The 15,636-nt window shown below is 34.6% G+C and overlaps 1 protein-coding gene across 5 annotated transcripts in view; it reads right to left on the reverse strand.

Moving 5' to 3' along the window:
* The window catches only part of CNOT2 (CCR4-NOT transcription complex subunit 2), a 132,050-nt gene that overhangs the window by 70,394 nt on the left and 46,020 nt on the right, over positions 1-15,636 (reverse strand). For 2 of the 5 annotated variants that reach the window (XM_070789290.1, XM_070789287.1), the window contains exon 2: positions 13,774-13,916. The exons of 1 other annotated variant lie outside the window; for it this stretch is intronic. In XM_070789290.1, the coding sequence (XP_070645391.1) occupies positions 13,774-13,821 (48 nt within the window). In that variant the 5' untranslated portion in view covers positions 13,822-13,916. Of the gene's footprint in view, positions 1-13,773; positions 13,917-15,636 lie in introns of those variants that run through there. 2 more of the 5 variants (XM_070789291.1, XM_070789289.1) reach the window with 1 other exon arrangement.

Below are 15,636 nucleotides of genomic sequence, written 5' to 3' on the forward strand. Positions count from 1 at the left end.
AACATTAACTAATGGATACAATAATCAAGTTTAAAAGTCAAATGTATGTCAATATAACAGTGACATCTATAAAACATAATTTAAAAAATATAATTTACCAAAAAAAAACAACAAAAAGTACTTATGTATAACCCTGACTAAAGATTTATAAGTCCATTGCTTAAAAAAAAATCTTTTGAAGTAAAAATTTACTGAGAGAAAATATAGAAGACCTCAGTGTATGAATTCAGAGAGGAAGAATATCATAAATGTGTCAATTTTTCCCCAAATAAAAATGAAGGTAATAAAATTCCACTTGTAAACACAATACTTTTCTTTTCAATTCTAAATCTGTCATTGAACAAAGGCCAAGAAAGTTAAGACAATAATCAAAACCAAAGTGGAGAGACAGACATGAACATCTGATGCAAAGCTATAGTAAAAGAAAATGGGCTACTGGTGCAGGCAGAGACAAACACATCAAAGGAACCAAACAAAGACATAAGAAACAGATCCATGAATATAATCAAACTGATTTATAGCAAAGTAATGCTGATTAGGAGGAAGGGAGAACAAGATCAATACATGATGTTAATACAACTGATTATCTTTATGCTAACAAAAGGAATTTGGTCTCCTCACACCATATAAAAAAAATAAATCAATCTCAGAAGAATATGGAAGACAAAACTAAAAATTTTTTAAAAGATATGACAATATCTTCATTTACTTAATTTCAATAAGGAAATATGTCTCCAGCACAATCTCAATAAATTTGAAAATTTTTAAATTTGACATTATTAAACGTCAGATCAATATAAACACTGTTGATGGGACTCAAAGTTGGTATAAGGACATCTAAACATATTCCTAGAAGATTGATTGTGAATCTAATTTTCATAAAATTTAAGACTATGACATGGTTCAGAAAACTTCTCTAACTTCATAAAGCTCCTTCTATTTTTATGCAGTCTCTAAAAGTACAATGGCATGTCTTGTAAGGTTTTCTTTTATCTCCCTCTCCCACTCTGTTCCCCTCTCCCACTTTTATCTCCTTTTCTTTCCTCTCTGTTGCCCCTATGCTCCTCAATTTTGGTTCCACTCCCAGAAACTTCTCAATGGGTCCTACAAGTGAGCATTAGCGGGTAAGTCTTGAGAGCTCAGAGCTGGGCGACTCAATCACTGCAGGCCTCAGCATAGGTCCTTTCCACTGATCCAGCCAGGCAGGCAAAAACTCCCCAATTTCAAAAGGCCTCATTACACTTTCAAACGGGTTGTTCACCACTTTGAGGTGCTTCTATGCTCAGGTCCAGACACCCCAATGCTTCTCTCTACTTTCTTATACATAAAAAACTGATAAATTTAAGTCTTTTGTTAATCTTTCATCTGCTTGTATCTTGAGGTTCATGGAGATACTTCATCTCTAGCTTTTGTTACAAATGTTTTCATGGGTTTTTATTTTCTATCTAGTTGTTCTATTTTTACGTGGAAATTCAGAAAGATAAAAAGCAAAAAACTAAGTTTCACCCTCAGTGCAATCACTCCAGACCTAAGTAAGGTCTGAGACTATATTTTATTTATCTTTTATTTTAATTGGAGGCTAATTACTTTACAATATTGTGGTGGGTTTTGCCATACATTCACATGAATCAGCCATGGGTGTACATGTGTTCCCCATCCTGACTCTCCCTCCCCATTCCATCCCTCAGGGTCATCCCAGTGCACCAGCCCTGAGCACCCTGTTTCATGCATCGAACTTGGACTGGCAATCTATTTCACGTATGATAATATACATGTTTCAATGATATTCTATCAGATCATCTCACCCTCACATTCTCCCACAGAGTCCAACAATCTGTTCTTCACATCTGTGTCTCTTTTACTATCTCACATATAGGGTCATCGTTACCACCTTTCTAAATTCCATATATATGCGTTAATATATTGTATTGGTGTTTTTCTTTCTGACTTACTTCGCTCTGTATAATAGGCTCCAGTTTCATCCACTTCATTAGAACTGATTCAAATGCATTCTTTTTAATAGCTGAGTAATATTCCATTGTGTATATGTACCACAGCTTTCTTATCCATTCATCTGTCAGTGGACATCTAGGTTGCTTACATGTCCTGGCTATTATAAACAGTGCTGTGATAAACATTGGGGTACATGTGTCTCTTTCAATTCTGGTTTCCTCGGTGTGTATGCTCAGCAGTGGGATTGCTGGGTCATATGGCAGTTCTATTTCCACTTTTTTAAGGAATCTCCATACTGTTCTCCATAGCAGCTATACTACTTTGCATTCCCACCAACAGTGTAAGAGGGTTCTCTTTCTCCACACCCTCTCCAGCATTTATTGCTTGTAGACTTTTGGATAGCAGCCATTGACCAGCGTGAGATGGTACCTCATTGTGGTTTTGATTTGCATTTCTCTGATAATGAGTGATGTTGAGCATCTTTTCATGTGTCTGTTAGCCATCTGTATGTCTTCTTTGGAGAAATGTCTGTTTAGTTCTTTGGCCCATTTTTTGATTGGGTCATTTATTTTTCAGGAATTGAGCTGCAGGAGTTACTTGTATATTTTTGAGATTAATTCTTTGTCAATTGCTTCATTTGCTATTATTTTCTCCCATTCTGAAGGCTGTCTTTCACCTTGCTTATAGTTTCCTTCATTGTGCAAAAGCTTTTAAGTTTAATTAGGTCCCATTTGTTTATTTTTGCTTTTATTTCCATTACTCTGAGAGATGGGTCATAGAGAATCCTGCTATAATTTATGTCAGAGAGTGGTTTGCTTATGTTTTCCTCTAGGAGTTCTATGGTTTCTGGTCTTACATTTAGATCTTTAATCCATTTTGAGTTTATTTTTGTGTATGGTGTTAGAAAGTGTTCTAGTTTCAGTCTTTTACAAATGGTTGACAAGTTTTCCCAGCACCACCTGTTAAATAGATTGTCTTTTCTCTATTGTATATTCTTGCCTCCTTTGTCAAAGATAAGGTGTCCATGGGTGTGTGGATTTATCTCTGGGCTTTCTATTGTGTTCCACTGATCTATGTTTCTGTCTTTGTGCCAGTACCATACTGTCTTGATGACTGTTGTTTTGTAGTATAGCGTGAAGTCAGGCAGGTTGATTCCTCCAGTTCCACTCTTCTTTCTCAAGATTGCTTTGGCTATTCGAGGTTTTTTGTAATTCCATACAAACTGTGGAATTGTTTGTTCTAATTCTCTGAAAAAAACCGTTGGTAGCTTGATAGGGATTGCATTGAATCTATAGATTGCTTTGGGCAGTATACTCATTTTCACTACATTGATTCTTCCGATCCATGAACATGGTATATTTCTCCATCTATTTGTGTCATCTTTGATTTCTTTCACCAGTGTTTTATAGTTTTCTATATATAGGTCTTTTGTTTCTTTAGGTAGGTCTACTCCTAAGTACTTTATTCTTTTCGTTGCAATGGTGAATGGAATTGTTTCCTTAATTTCTCTGTTTTCTCATTGTTAGTGTATAGGAATGCAAAGGATTTCTGTGTGTTAATTTTATATCCTGGAACTTTACTGTATTCACTGATTAGCTCCAGTAATTTTCTGATGGAGTCTTCAGGGCTTTCTATGTACAGGATCATGTCATCTGCAAACAGTGGGAGTTTTACTTCTTCTTTTCCAATCTGGATTCCTTTTATTTATGTTTTTGCTCTGATTGCTGTGGCCAAAACTTCCAAAACTATGTTGAACAGCAGTAGTGAGAGTGGGCATCCTTGTCTTGTTCCTGACTTTAGGGGAAATGCTTTAAGTTTTTCAACATTGAGGATAATGTTTGCTGTGGGTTTATCATATATGGCTTTTATTATGTTGAGGTGTGTTTCTTCTATGCCTGCTTTCTGGAGGGTTTTTGTCATAAATGGATGTTGAATTTTGTCAAAGGCTTTCTCTGCATCTATTGAGACAATCATGTGGTTTTTATCTTTTAATTTGTTAATGTGGTGTATCACATTGACTGATTTGCGAATATTGAAGAATCTTTGCATCCCTGGGATAAAGCCCACTTGGTCATGATATATGATCTTTTTAACATGTTGGATTCTGTCTGCTAGAATTTTGTTAAGGATTTTTGCATCTATGTTCATCAGTGATATTGGCCTGTAGTTTTTTTGTGGCATCTTTGTCTGGTTTTGGTGTTAGGATGATGGTGGCATCATAGAATGAGATTGGAAGTTTACCTTCCTCTGCAATTTTCTGGAAGAGTTTGAGTAGGATAGGTGTTAGCTCTTCTCTAAATTGTTGGTAGAATTCAGCTGTGAAGCCGTCTGGTCCTGGGCTTTTGTTTGTTGGAAGATTTTTGATTATGGTTTCAATTTCTGTGCTTGTGATGGGTCTATTAAGATTTTCTATTTCTTCATGGTTCAGTTTTGGAAAGTTATACTTTTCTAAGAATTTGTCCATTTATTCCAAGTTATCCATTTTATTGGCATATAATTGCTGACAGTAGTCTCTTATGACCCTTTGTATTTCTGTGTTGTCTGTTGTGATTTCTCCATTTTCATTTCTAATTTTGTTGATTTGATTTTTCTCCCTTTGTTTCTTAACGAGTCTGGCTAATGGTATGTCTATTTTATTTATCTTCTTGAAGAACCAGCTTTTAGCTTTGTTGATTTTTGCTATGGTCTCTTGTTTCTTTTGCATTTATTTCTGCCCTAATTTTTGTGATTTCTTTCCTTCCACTCACCCTGGGGTTCTTCATTTCTTCCTTTTCTAGGTGCTTTAGGTGTAGAGTTAGGTTATTTATTTGATTTCTCTCCTGTTTCTTGATATAGGCTTGTATTGCTATGAACCTTCCCCTTAGCACTGTTTTTTCTGAATCCCATAGGTTTGGGGTTGTTGTGTTTTCATTTTCATTCATTTCGATGCATATTTTTATTTCTTTTTTGATTTCTTCTGTGACTTGTTGGTTATTCAGAAGTGTGTTGTTTAGCCTCCATATGTTTGTATTTTTAATACTTTTTTTTCCTGCAGCTGATATACTGCATTGTGATCAGAAAAGATGCTTGAGATTATTTCAATTTTTTTGAATTTACCAAGGTTTGATTTATGGCCCAAGATGTGATCTATCCTGGTAGAAGGTTCTGTGTGCGCTTGAGAAAAAGGTGAAATTCACTGTTTTAGGGTGAAATGTCCCAAAGATATCAATTAGGTCTAACTGGTCCATTGTATCATTTAAAGTTTGTGTTTCCTTGCTAATTTTCTGTTTAGTTGATCTATCCATAGGGGTAAGTGGGGTATTAAAGTCTCCCACTATTATTGTGTTGCTGTTAATTTCCCCTTTCATATTTGTTAGCATTTGCCTTACACATTGTGGTGCTCCTATGTTGGGTACATATATAATTGTTATATCTTCTTCTTGGATTGATCCTTTGATCATTATGTAGTGTCCTTCTTTGTCTCTTTTCAGGGCTTTTATTTCAAAGTCTATTTTATCTGATATGAGTATTGCTACTTTTGCTTTCTTTTGGTCTCCGTTTGTATGAAATATCTTTTTCCAGCCCTTCACTTTCAATCTGTATGTGTCCCTAGGTTTGAGGTGGGTCTCTTGTAGACAGCATATATAGGGGTCTTGTTTTTGTATCCATTCAGCCAGTCTTTGTCTTTTGGTTGGGGCATTCAACCCATTTACATTTAAGGTAATTACTGTAAGTATGATCCCATTACCATTTACTTTGTTGTTTTGGGTTTGAGTTTATACACCCTTTCTGTGTTTCCTGTCTAGAGAAGATCCTTTAGCATTTGTTGGAGAGCTGGTTTGGTGGTGCTGAATTCTCTCAGCTTTTGCTTGTCTGTAAAGCTTTTGATTTCTCCTTCATATTTGAATGAGATCCTTGTTGGGTACAGTAATCTGGGTTGTAGGTTTTTCTCTCATCATTCTAAGTATGCCCTGCCATTTCTTTCTGGCCTGAAGAATTTCTACTGAAAGATCAACTGTTATCCTTATGGGGATCCCCTTGTGGGTTATTTGTTGTTTTTCCCTTCCTGCTTTTAATATTTGTTCTTTGTGTTTGATCTTCATTAATTTGATTAATATGCATCTTGGGGTGTTTTGCCTTGGGTTTATCCTGTTTGGGACTCTCTGGGATTCTTGGACTTGGGTGGCTATTTCCTTCCCTACTTTAGGGAAGTTTTCAACTATTATCTCCTAAAGTATTTTCTCATGGCCTTCCTTTTTGTCCTCTTCTTCTGGGACACCTACGATTCGAATGTTGGGGTGTTTAACATTGTCCCAGAGGTCTCTGAGGTTGTCCTCATTTCTTTTAATTTTTTTCTTTTTCCTCTCTGCTTCATTTATTTCCACCATTCTATCTTGCACCCCAGTTATCCTATCTTCTGCATCAGTTATTCTACTGTTGGTTCCCTCCAGAGTGCCTTTGATCTCAGTTACTGCATTATTCATTATTGATTGACTCTTTTTTATTTCTTCTAGGTCCTTGTTAAAAGTTTCTTGCATCTTCTCAATCCTTGCTGAGACTGTATTTTAAAAAGTAACTTTGCACCAATGTTTTCTTAGGTTAGTCTCCCAAAGCAAAATGAGACCTAATCAAGCTTGTAAGCTTTTACACACCAAAGGAAACCCTAAAATAAACAAAACAAAAAGACAACCTAGAGGCTGGGAGAAAATATTTGCAAATGATGCAACTGACAAGGGCTTAATTTCCAAAATATTCAAACAGCTCATACAATTCAACAACAAAACAATCCAATCAAAAAATGAGCAAAAGAACTAGACAGACATTTCTCCAAAGAAGACATACAGATGGGCAACAAGCACATGAAAGGATGCTCAACATCACTAATTATTACAATAAGGTACTGTCTCACTCCAGTCAGAATGGCAATCATTAGAAAGCCTACAAATAAATGATAGGGATTCCCTGGTGGTTCAGTGGTAAAGAATCTGCCTGACAATGCAGGAGACATAGGTTCAATCCTTGATTTGGAAAGATCCCACATGTGGCGGAACAACTAAGCCCATGAGCCACAACTATTGAGCCGACATGTTGCAACTACTGAAGCCTATGGGCCCTAGAACCTGTGCTCCACAACAAGAGAAGCCACCACAGTGAGAAGCCCACAACTGCAACTAGAGAGTAGCCCCCGTTCACCGCAGCCTAGCATAAGACCTAAGAAAAACCGTGCAGCAGCAAAGACCTAGCACACCCATAAATGAATAAAATTATATATATATGCATGTGTGTATATATGTATTTATATACATGTAAGAGTCTGCAAACTCTAAAAACAAAAATAATAAATACTGAATAGAATGCAGAGAAAAGGGAACCAACCCTCTCACACTGTTGGTGAAAATATAAATTGGTATACTCATATGGAAAACACTATAGAGGTTCCTCAAAAAACCAAAACTAGAGTTGCCATATGATCCAGGAATCCTACTCCTGGGCATATACCCAGACAAAACTGCAATTCAAAAAGATACACGCACCCCCATGTTCACAGTAGCACTATTTACAATGGCCAAGACATGGAAACATCTGTCCATCAACAGATAAATGGATAAAGATGGGGTACATATACATAAAGGAAAACTAATCAGCCATAAAAAAAAAAGGATGAAATAACATCATTTGCAGCAACACAGATACAACTAGAGATTATCATACTAAATAAATCAGAAAGAGCAAGACAAACACTACAAGGTATTACCTATACGTGGAATCTAAAGTATGACACAAATGAACCTATCCATGAAACAGAATCACAGTACAGAGAACAGCTGGTGGTTGCCAAGGGGAGGGGGTTAGGCGAGGGATGGAAAGGGAGGTTGGAATTGGTAGATGTAAGCTTTTATATACAGAATGGATAAAGATTAAGATCCTACTGTATAGCACAGAGAACTATATTCAATATCCTATGATAAACCATAATTAAAAAGAATATTTTAAAAAAGAATGTATATATGTATAGCTGAATCACTTTGTTGTTCAGCAATAATTAACACAACATTGTAAATCAACTGTATTTATACTTCAGTTTAAAAAAGGTAACTGCTTCTATATTTTCTCTGATTGACAGAAATATCTACATTAATGTTTTACTTTGCTATTTAATCATGAATACATTCCAAATTCATGATTGGGGCAAATCACTTCAACGTAAAATGTATTTCTGAAAGAGAACACAATTATTTCATATGCAAAAACCGAGAACTAAGTTCCCAAAGAAGCACCACAGTGAACACATGGGGATGCTGCCAGGTATTTTAAATCTTCTTGGGAAACAAGGCAGTATCTGTCAGATACCATATGAACTATGTAAGTGTTTAGATCTAGTTATTTAATTGAACGAAACTTTTAACATTTCTGTTGGCCGAGGGGCACTGTGAAAAAATTACTAAGATACCATGGGTGCCATAAAACCACATATCTTAATGAAACTTGCCTTTTGGAAAGCAAATTTCACCTCATTTGATGATTTCATAAGATGAGTAAAAGAGTATCAGAATACACACATTCAAAGAAAGAGCAACACTGTTATTATCATGTAATAAGCCAACCAATGAGGAACCTGGGAATTCATTGGATGTCTTTGGTTGGCCAGAGGAAGAAAAAGACCCATAAATGATAAATGAATGTCAAAAATGTATTTTAAACCAATATTTAGGTTGTGGAGTCAAAATAACTTTTGTAGCTATTAATATGATCATGAAATGAACAGAAGCACTGCATTTTAAATGCAACTTCGAAAGCAATCTCATTTTAGCAGGAATTATATAACTGCAAATTAAGAGAACTTAATAGTCATGCAATTTGAGGTTTTTTACTCCCCGTCCTTCATCTGTAGCTACAGCCCTTCGTCTCCAAGATTTTCAAGAGCAATGAACTGTGAACCAGTTCACTGGCTTCAGGTATTTTATTTATTTTTGAATGAATTCCTTCCTCAGCTCACTCTTGCTCACCTCAATCCAATGCCAAAGAGCAACAATGACTGAAACCTTCATCCTTCTGCTCTATGCACTATATCTGACAATTCTTCGCTAAGTATATTCATTTTTCAAAAATTCTTTTTTAAGTGTTCTTTATATTATGTATCTGTAGCATTAATATATCAGATTCTAAAATGCTTTGATGCTAGTGCTGTTTTCAATCATATAAGAAGTTATCAAGAAAAGGTTATAAGCTACTAGATGGCTCTAAGACACCATCCATTGTAAGATGCATCCTGATAGCAGAAAGACAAAAATTTCCAATACTGTGTTATAACTTACAATAAAGAAATGGAGTACACCACTGCTTACTTACATTTTCACTGCAGTAAATAAAAAAAAAAAATTAATTTGTATTCAGTATCGTACAGTACTCTTGTATACTGAATGGAAGCTCACCTACTAGATGCATTTGTATGTGCACCATCAACTGTTAAATGATTAGGTAACTTGTGTTTTAAATGCTTTCCTTAAGCAGAATTGTCAGATATCTGAAATGCTGATCTGAACTGTCAGATACGTGTTGAGTGTTTTCTATTATAATATCTGGGAACTTGTTTATGGTTTGATGTGGGCTGGAAATTTTTTTTTTTTCTATTAAAAATAACAGAATATAGGGTACCACTTCTTAAAAAACGGACACACACTAAAGATGCACCTGTATACTGAATAGGTATGTAACAAAAATATAAAAACTAGTAAGTACTTACTGGGAAGGAGGCAAGTTGAAGGGTGGGGCATGGAAATATCTATATTAGGTACAACATGCAAACTGCTGAAATATGTATATTTGTTAAAAACGATAACAAATCATATTTGTACCTATAGAATTACTAGAAAAAACAGACACACTAAATTGTTAACAGTAAAATTACAAACTTTTACGTTCTATAGCTCTGTAATTATAAAATAATAAAATGGAAATAAAATATTTAATGGAAGGGGGAGAGAGGAGGAACCAGTAATACAACCACTGCCATCGTTTGTTCTCTGACATGACATATTTCACAAAGTTAATGTGGTACTTTAGATTATGAGCTATTCTTAAGGGACATACAGACTGGGATGCATTAGATCTAGTTTATAGATAATATACATTGAACTAGCCAACATATGGTATGATCAGCAAGCTCAAATTAAAAAAAAGTAATATCCTAAAAATACTGGATATATATATGTAGCATTTCCCTTGGCACACTGTGCAATTTCTGTTAACTTCTTTCTTTGTTTAATTTTATTACAACAATATGCCTTTGAACACCTATTATGTAACTTAAACCATTTGGTACTGCCAGTAGTACCAAAATATCAATAAATACAGCTCCAGTTTCCAAGAAGCTTAATATATAGAAACACTGTCCAATACAACTTTCTACAATAATGGAAAAAGTTCTATATCTGCACTGTTCAATATGGTGGCCATTAATAGCATGCAACTATTGAGCATTTGCAACATGGCTGACATGACTAAGAATTTAAATTATTTTATTTTATTTACATGAATTTAAATACCACTTATGGGGCTAGTACCTATGGTATTGGACAGCATGAGGCTACAGCAAGACAAGGAAAAAATAAACATAACTTCAGTTTGTCATGGTACACACTAAACTAGAAATAGATACAAAGGTTATGAAAGCAAGGGAAAGGAATGCTAAAGGCCATCACTTTGAATGGCTTCTGAAAGTACTGATGGAAGAAAAGGCATCACACAAAGAGGAACCCAAACAACTAAAGGCATACATGTAAAAGTGCACTGCAGAGAGATTTAAAAGTAGTTTTATATTACTCATGGAAAAACTCACTATAAACAGAGAAGACAATGGAAATAAAGGCATGTGGGGCCACAATGTACTAATATTATATGTAAGGTTTAGGAGCTCATCTTTATTGTATTAGAAAGCGGAATAGGCACTGGTAAGTAAACCTGGTAATTAGTATGATTAGATCTGTGCTCACAGTTGGAATAAATTAGTGTAAATTAGAGGAAGATAAGAAATTCTAGCCAAAAACTGGAGTTACATTTCCTTAGAAGAAGCTTGGAGAAGGCAATGGCACCCCACTCCAGTACTCTTGCCTGGCAAATCCCATGGACAGAGGAGCCTGGTAAGCTGCAGTCCATGGGGTTGCTAAGAGTCGGACACAACTGAGCGACTTCACTTTCACTTTTCACTTTCATGCATTGGAGAAGGGAATGGCAACCCATTCCAGTATTCTTGCCTGGAGAATCCCAGGGACGGGGGAGCCTGGTGGGCTGCCGTCTATGGGGTCACACAGAGTCGGACAAGACTGAAGCGACTTAGCAGCGGTAGCAAGAGCAGAAGAAGCTTGACAATTCTTCTAAGAAGAAACTGTAAACCATTTATATAATTAAATTGTCCTGTCTGTATAGCAGTCTGTTCATCTAAATAAACTTCAAAGACTCTATTCAAACTTTAGTAAGAAACAAAACACAAGAAGTAGATAGCAGTGGAAAAATCAATACTTCAACCAACGCCCATTTGAAAGTCACTAAGTTTTAGCACAAAGCTGAGGAAATGCACCTTCCCAAATGAGTTCCTAAGTCTTTAATCAAGTCCACAATGAAATAAGAATTGGCAAAGTATTATCCTTTTTATTAAATTCTGGAACATTAGCTTATTATTATCAGAATGCTTAAATATCACTATAAGACATCAACTGCATTCCAAAAATAAAAGGCCTCAAAGATAAATTAAAACAAGATAAATTAAAATAGATATAAACATGAATACAAAGAAATCCTACTTTATCCATGAAAAACAACAAATAAAATTCCAAAAACATGGAATTTAAAAAAATCCAAATCATTTCATCTCAGCATACATATACAGACTCTAAGTGCTACCAATACAGTAGTAATTTATCTACTGTTCCTTTGAATTTCCCATATGCAATTAGTATATCATCATAATTATCATACCAGAAATTATATTTCTATACATGTACTTTTCAGAAAAGTCTTTTAAAAATAAAATAATTTTACAATAGAAATTTAAACAACTGTTTCCAAGAATATTCCAACATGCATTGACTGTTACTAAGTAAAAAGAAAAGTGAAAATATTTTTAGGCAGAAAAACCCTAACTAAAAATGAATTTTCTGGTAAGCTAAAAAGCCTGGATTAGTTATAATAATGTGACTGAAACAGTGTGACTCAAAACAATTTTTTTTAGAGCAGAATAAACAGAAACTAGGAAATCTCTTCATGTATAAAATATAATCTGATTTTATTCCTAAGTGTAAAATTTGGAATTCTCTATTAATATGATCTCATAAAGTAAATTAATCACACTGTGTGATGATACAAAACTTCTATACTTACATTTTACAAACTGGATTATGAAAAGCCACACAATCTAGAATTACGATATTCTTTAAAAAAAAACAACCAGCATAATCTATCAAAATACAGAACCAAGTAGTGTAACCAATGAAATCTTACATGAGTCAAGGTAGTTGGAAGTGGTTGTGAGGTAGGAGGAGTCACAGCTAGTGTAATTAATGAACAAAGGCCATGCTGATCAAGTCTATAAGAGCAATTCAGAGCAGGAAAGGTTACAGGGAGAACTGCTTCTGCATAGCCACCACTTACTCTGGCTTATTAAATTATAAAAATCTGGCAAGAAACTTCAGACATAAAATTGGGTCAAATTCTAGAAAGGTTAAATATGACTCTATTTTTCATTATGTATAGGACCTAAGTCTTGTGTTCAAAGGCTCTTTGTTACTTCACCATGAATTTCCTCCACTGTTCACTTTTTCAATCTGAGGGAAGAAAAGACTAACCAGACTAAAACTAATGATTAGAAAGATAAATGGTTAGTTAACAAAGCTGCTACTATCACACTAGTTGCCTTCACAGCCTGCAGAGAATAACACCTGGTGGTAAGGGGCAGAGGGAGGTTGGATATCTATTTGTGAAAGAAGCCTAAAGCTTATTCCTACTTGAGTTATGAACTATTGCTTATTCTAAATCACTACATAATTTGACATTAAATTATTAGCAAATTAATAAAACATTTTGTTTGAGAAAATTAAATTCAAATGTTATATGGGTTTTTAAAAAAAAATCACTATTTAATAGTACTATCTTTAAAATTCACCTTCTTTTAAAAGCTCAGAAAGAAACAGGAATATTACATTTCAACTATCCTTTCAGCATCCTTACATATTTAGTAGAGGATGGATATTATTAACTACCTAAATAGAGAGCAAGAATCCAGTATTGTAAGGAAAGCAAACTAATGATAATAGATAAGCTAATTTAATACAATATGAGTGTCTGAGTACCCTGATCTCTACTTCTTTTATACTCTAACCAATTGTGTCTACATCTCTGTGGTGCTATAGTACCCTGAATATAGTCCAAGACTTCAGGCTTAGTCTTCAGGAAGAATATGTGTAAAGGCAATCAACGTTTTATGGAATACTAACTCTGAATCCAGCCATGAAGTCATAAATTGTGTATTAGATAATCTAACTTTTGACATATATATACACACCAGGAAATTTATGCTCTGACACTAAAAGAACATATGCATATTTATTATATAAATACATGTACATCATTTGTAATAATATACATTTATTATAAGCATGGTTTAGTCTGAAAAACGTTCCCAACTATTTCAACTGTATAAACCAACATGCATGTTTTTAAAATTATAACCCCAATTTTTCAAACTCAGGTGTATCCAACCTGCTGATTCCAATTAAATACAACATATTAAGCAGTTCATGTAACTATATAACCAATAGAAAATAAGAAAAAAAAAATGGATCTTACCTGGTAGTTTCTTTTCTCAGATAATGTATGTCCATCAGTCCTCACCATAGAGTCGTGTCCTTTCCTCACAGTACTGGAGGCAATCAAATAGAACTGTCACTCAAGGGTCGTGTCACAGGAAGGACCGCCCACCAGTTCTCCCTCTAGAGTGGAATTATCCAAAAGCCGTCATAATTACTAACATGTAAACATATGAACAGCAGCAAAAATATCCAATATGATACATAGAAAACAAAACCAAAAGTACTTTTAATATTCTAATTGATCTTCCTCTTAACCATCTAGGAAGGGCTGGACTGGCAGACATACGTTATTTGAGATAGAAGTTATTAAATATGAAAACCTTTTCCTTTGCAATTAAAACTGTCCGCCAGACTGCACACATAGGAAGAAAGTTATAATGAATAAAAATGGAGTGAACAAATAAATGCAGCCCTGAATTGACATATTTTTTCTTTTAAGTAAACATTGTCCTGTTAATTTCAGAAATGTTCAGTTAATTCAGATCCTGTTATTTAATTTCAAATTCCCCTCCTCCAAATGCTTACTTATATAGCTGCTATTTATTCAGTTTATGAGGTTTATTCCTATGCCATAGGATGTGAATACATCATATAATCTTAGAATTGTAAACAGATGCAATAGTCCATTAAAATTTATCCCAATGACGGGTAGCAACAAATGTCAACTTTCTAGATGCCTTGGTCGTTCAGTCCTCCAATTTCATGCATGCTCTAACAATTTGCTTTTTTACATCAGGGCAAAAAAACTAACATAGCTTATTTCTTAACCTGGCTAGAGATAAACAAGTCCATAAATGACTAAGCACTGTAAACCTCAGACACATTAAAAGGAAAAAAAAAAAACAAATCACTGAGGCAGAGCTACTAATTGCCAGAGATGTTAACTCAAAACTGTAAATTGAATATGAAAGACCAAAAATTCAAAAGCGGTATCTACAAAGAATTTGTAAACAGATGTTTTCAAAACACAAGTTTTACTTTTACCTAACTTTTAGTAAAATGTTTACTGCTTGCAATGTGGGGCACCTGGCTTCGAGCCCTGGATTGGGAAGATCCCCTGGAAAAGGAAATAGCAACCCACTCCAGTACTCTTGCCTGGGAAATTCCATGGATGGAGGAGCCTCGTAGGCTACTGTCCATGGGATTGCAAAGAGTAGGACACAACTGAGCGACTTCTTTCACTTTCACTTTTCCCCTAGGAAAGCAGTAAGTAGCATACATACAAAAGTCACAACAGTTGCTAACCACTAAAAATTATAATCAAATTTAGAGCAATCATTTAACATCAGACAAAATTCACTTTGGAAGAGGATGACATCTAATTTAAATTCACAAGAAGTATGAATCAATTTTATTAAAACCAATAAACATGCATATACACGTACAGATGGATTACCCCTAAAAAGCAATCTAGTAAGAAGAGCAGAATATTTTTCAAGGAAAACATTAAAATTAGTATTGTTAGGTTTACGTTTTAAAAAGAATTCAAGTAGTAAAAACCTATTCGCCACCTCCCATTTTATGTTTGGTAATAAGTTACTGGGTACTTAATTGTGACCATCTTACATTGTAAATGTTTCGCTAAAATACTTCAAAGATGCCTGGCTCTATGGCAAAAATGTAACTGCACTACCAAATTTATATGTACTACTGGAATTAAACATCTCTTTTAAAAGTAACAAAGGAGAAAAGTTTTTTAAAGAATAAGTGTATTTATCACTATAAATATAATCCTAGCAACTGGATTATTCATAAAGAAAAAATGATCTAGTGAATTGGGGGGGTCAAGAACAGTTTAAGTGACATATTCAACTTCAATTTAAATGTTCATGACAACCAC

Source organism: Bos indicus, chromosome 5 (assembly GCF_029378745.1).
Source record: "Bos indicus isolate NIAB-ARS_2022 breed Sahiwal x Tharparkar chromosome 5, NIAB-ARS_B.indTharparkar_mat_pri_1.0, whole genome shotgun sequence".
Taxonomy (NCBI): Eukaryota; Metazoa; Chordata; class Mammalia; order Artiodactyla; family Bovidae; genus Bos; species Bos indicus.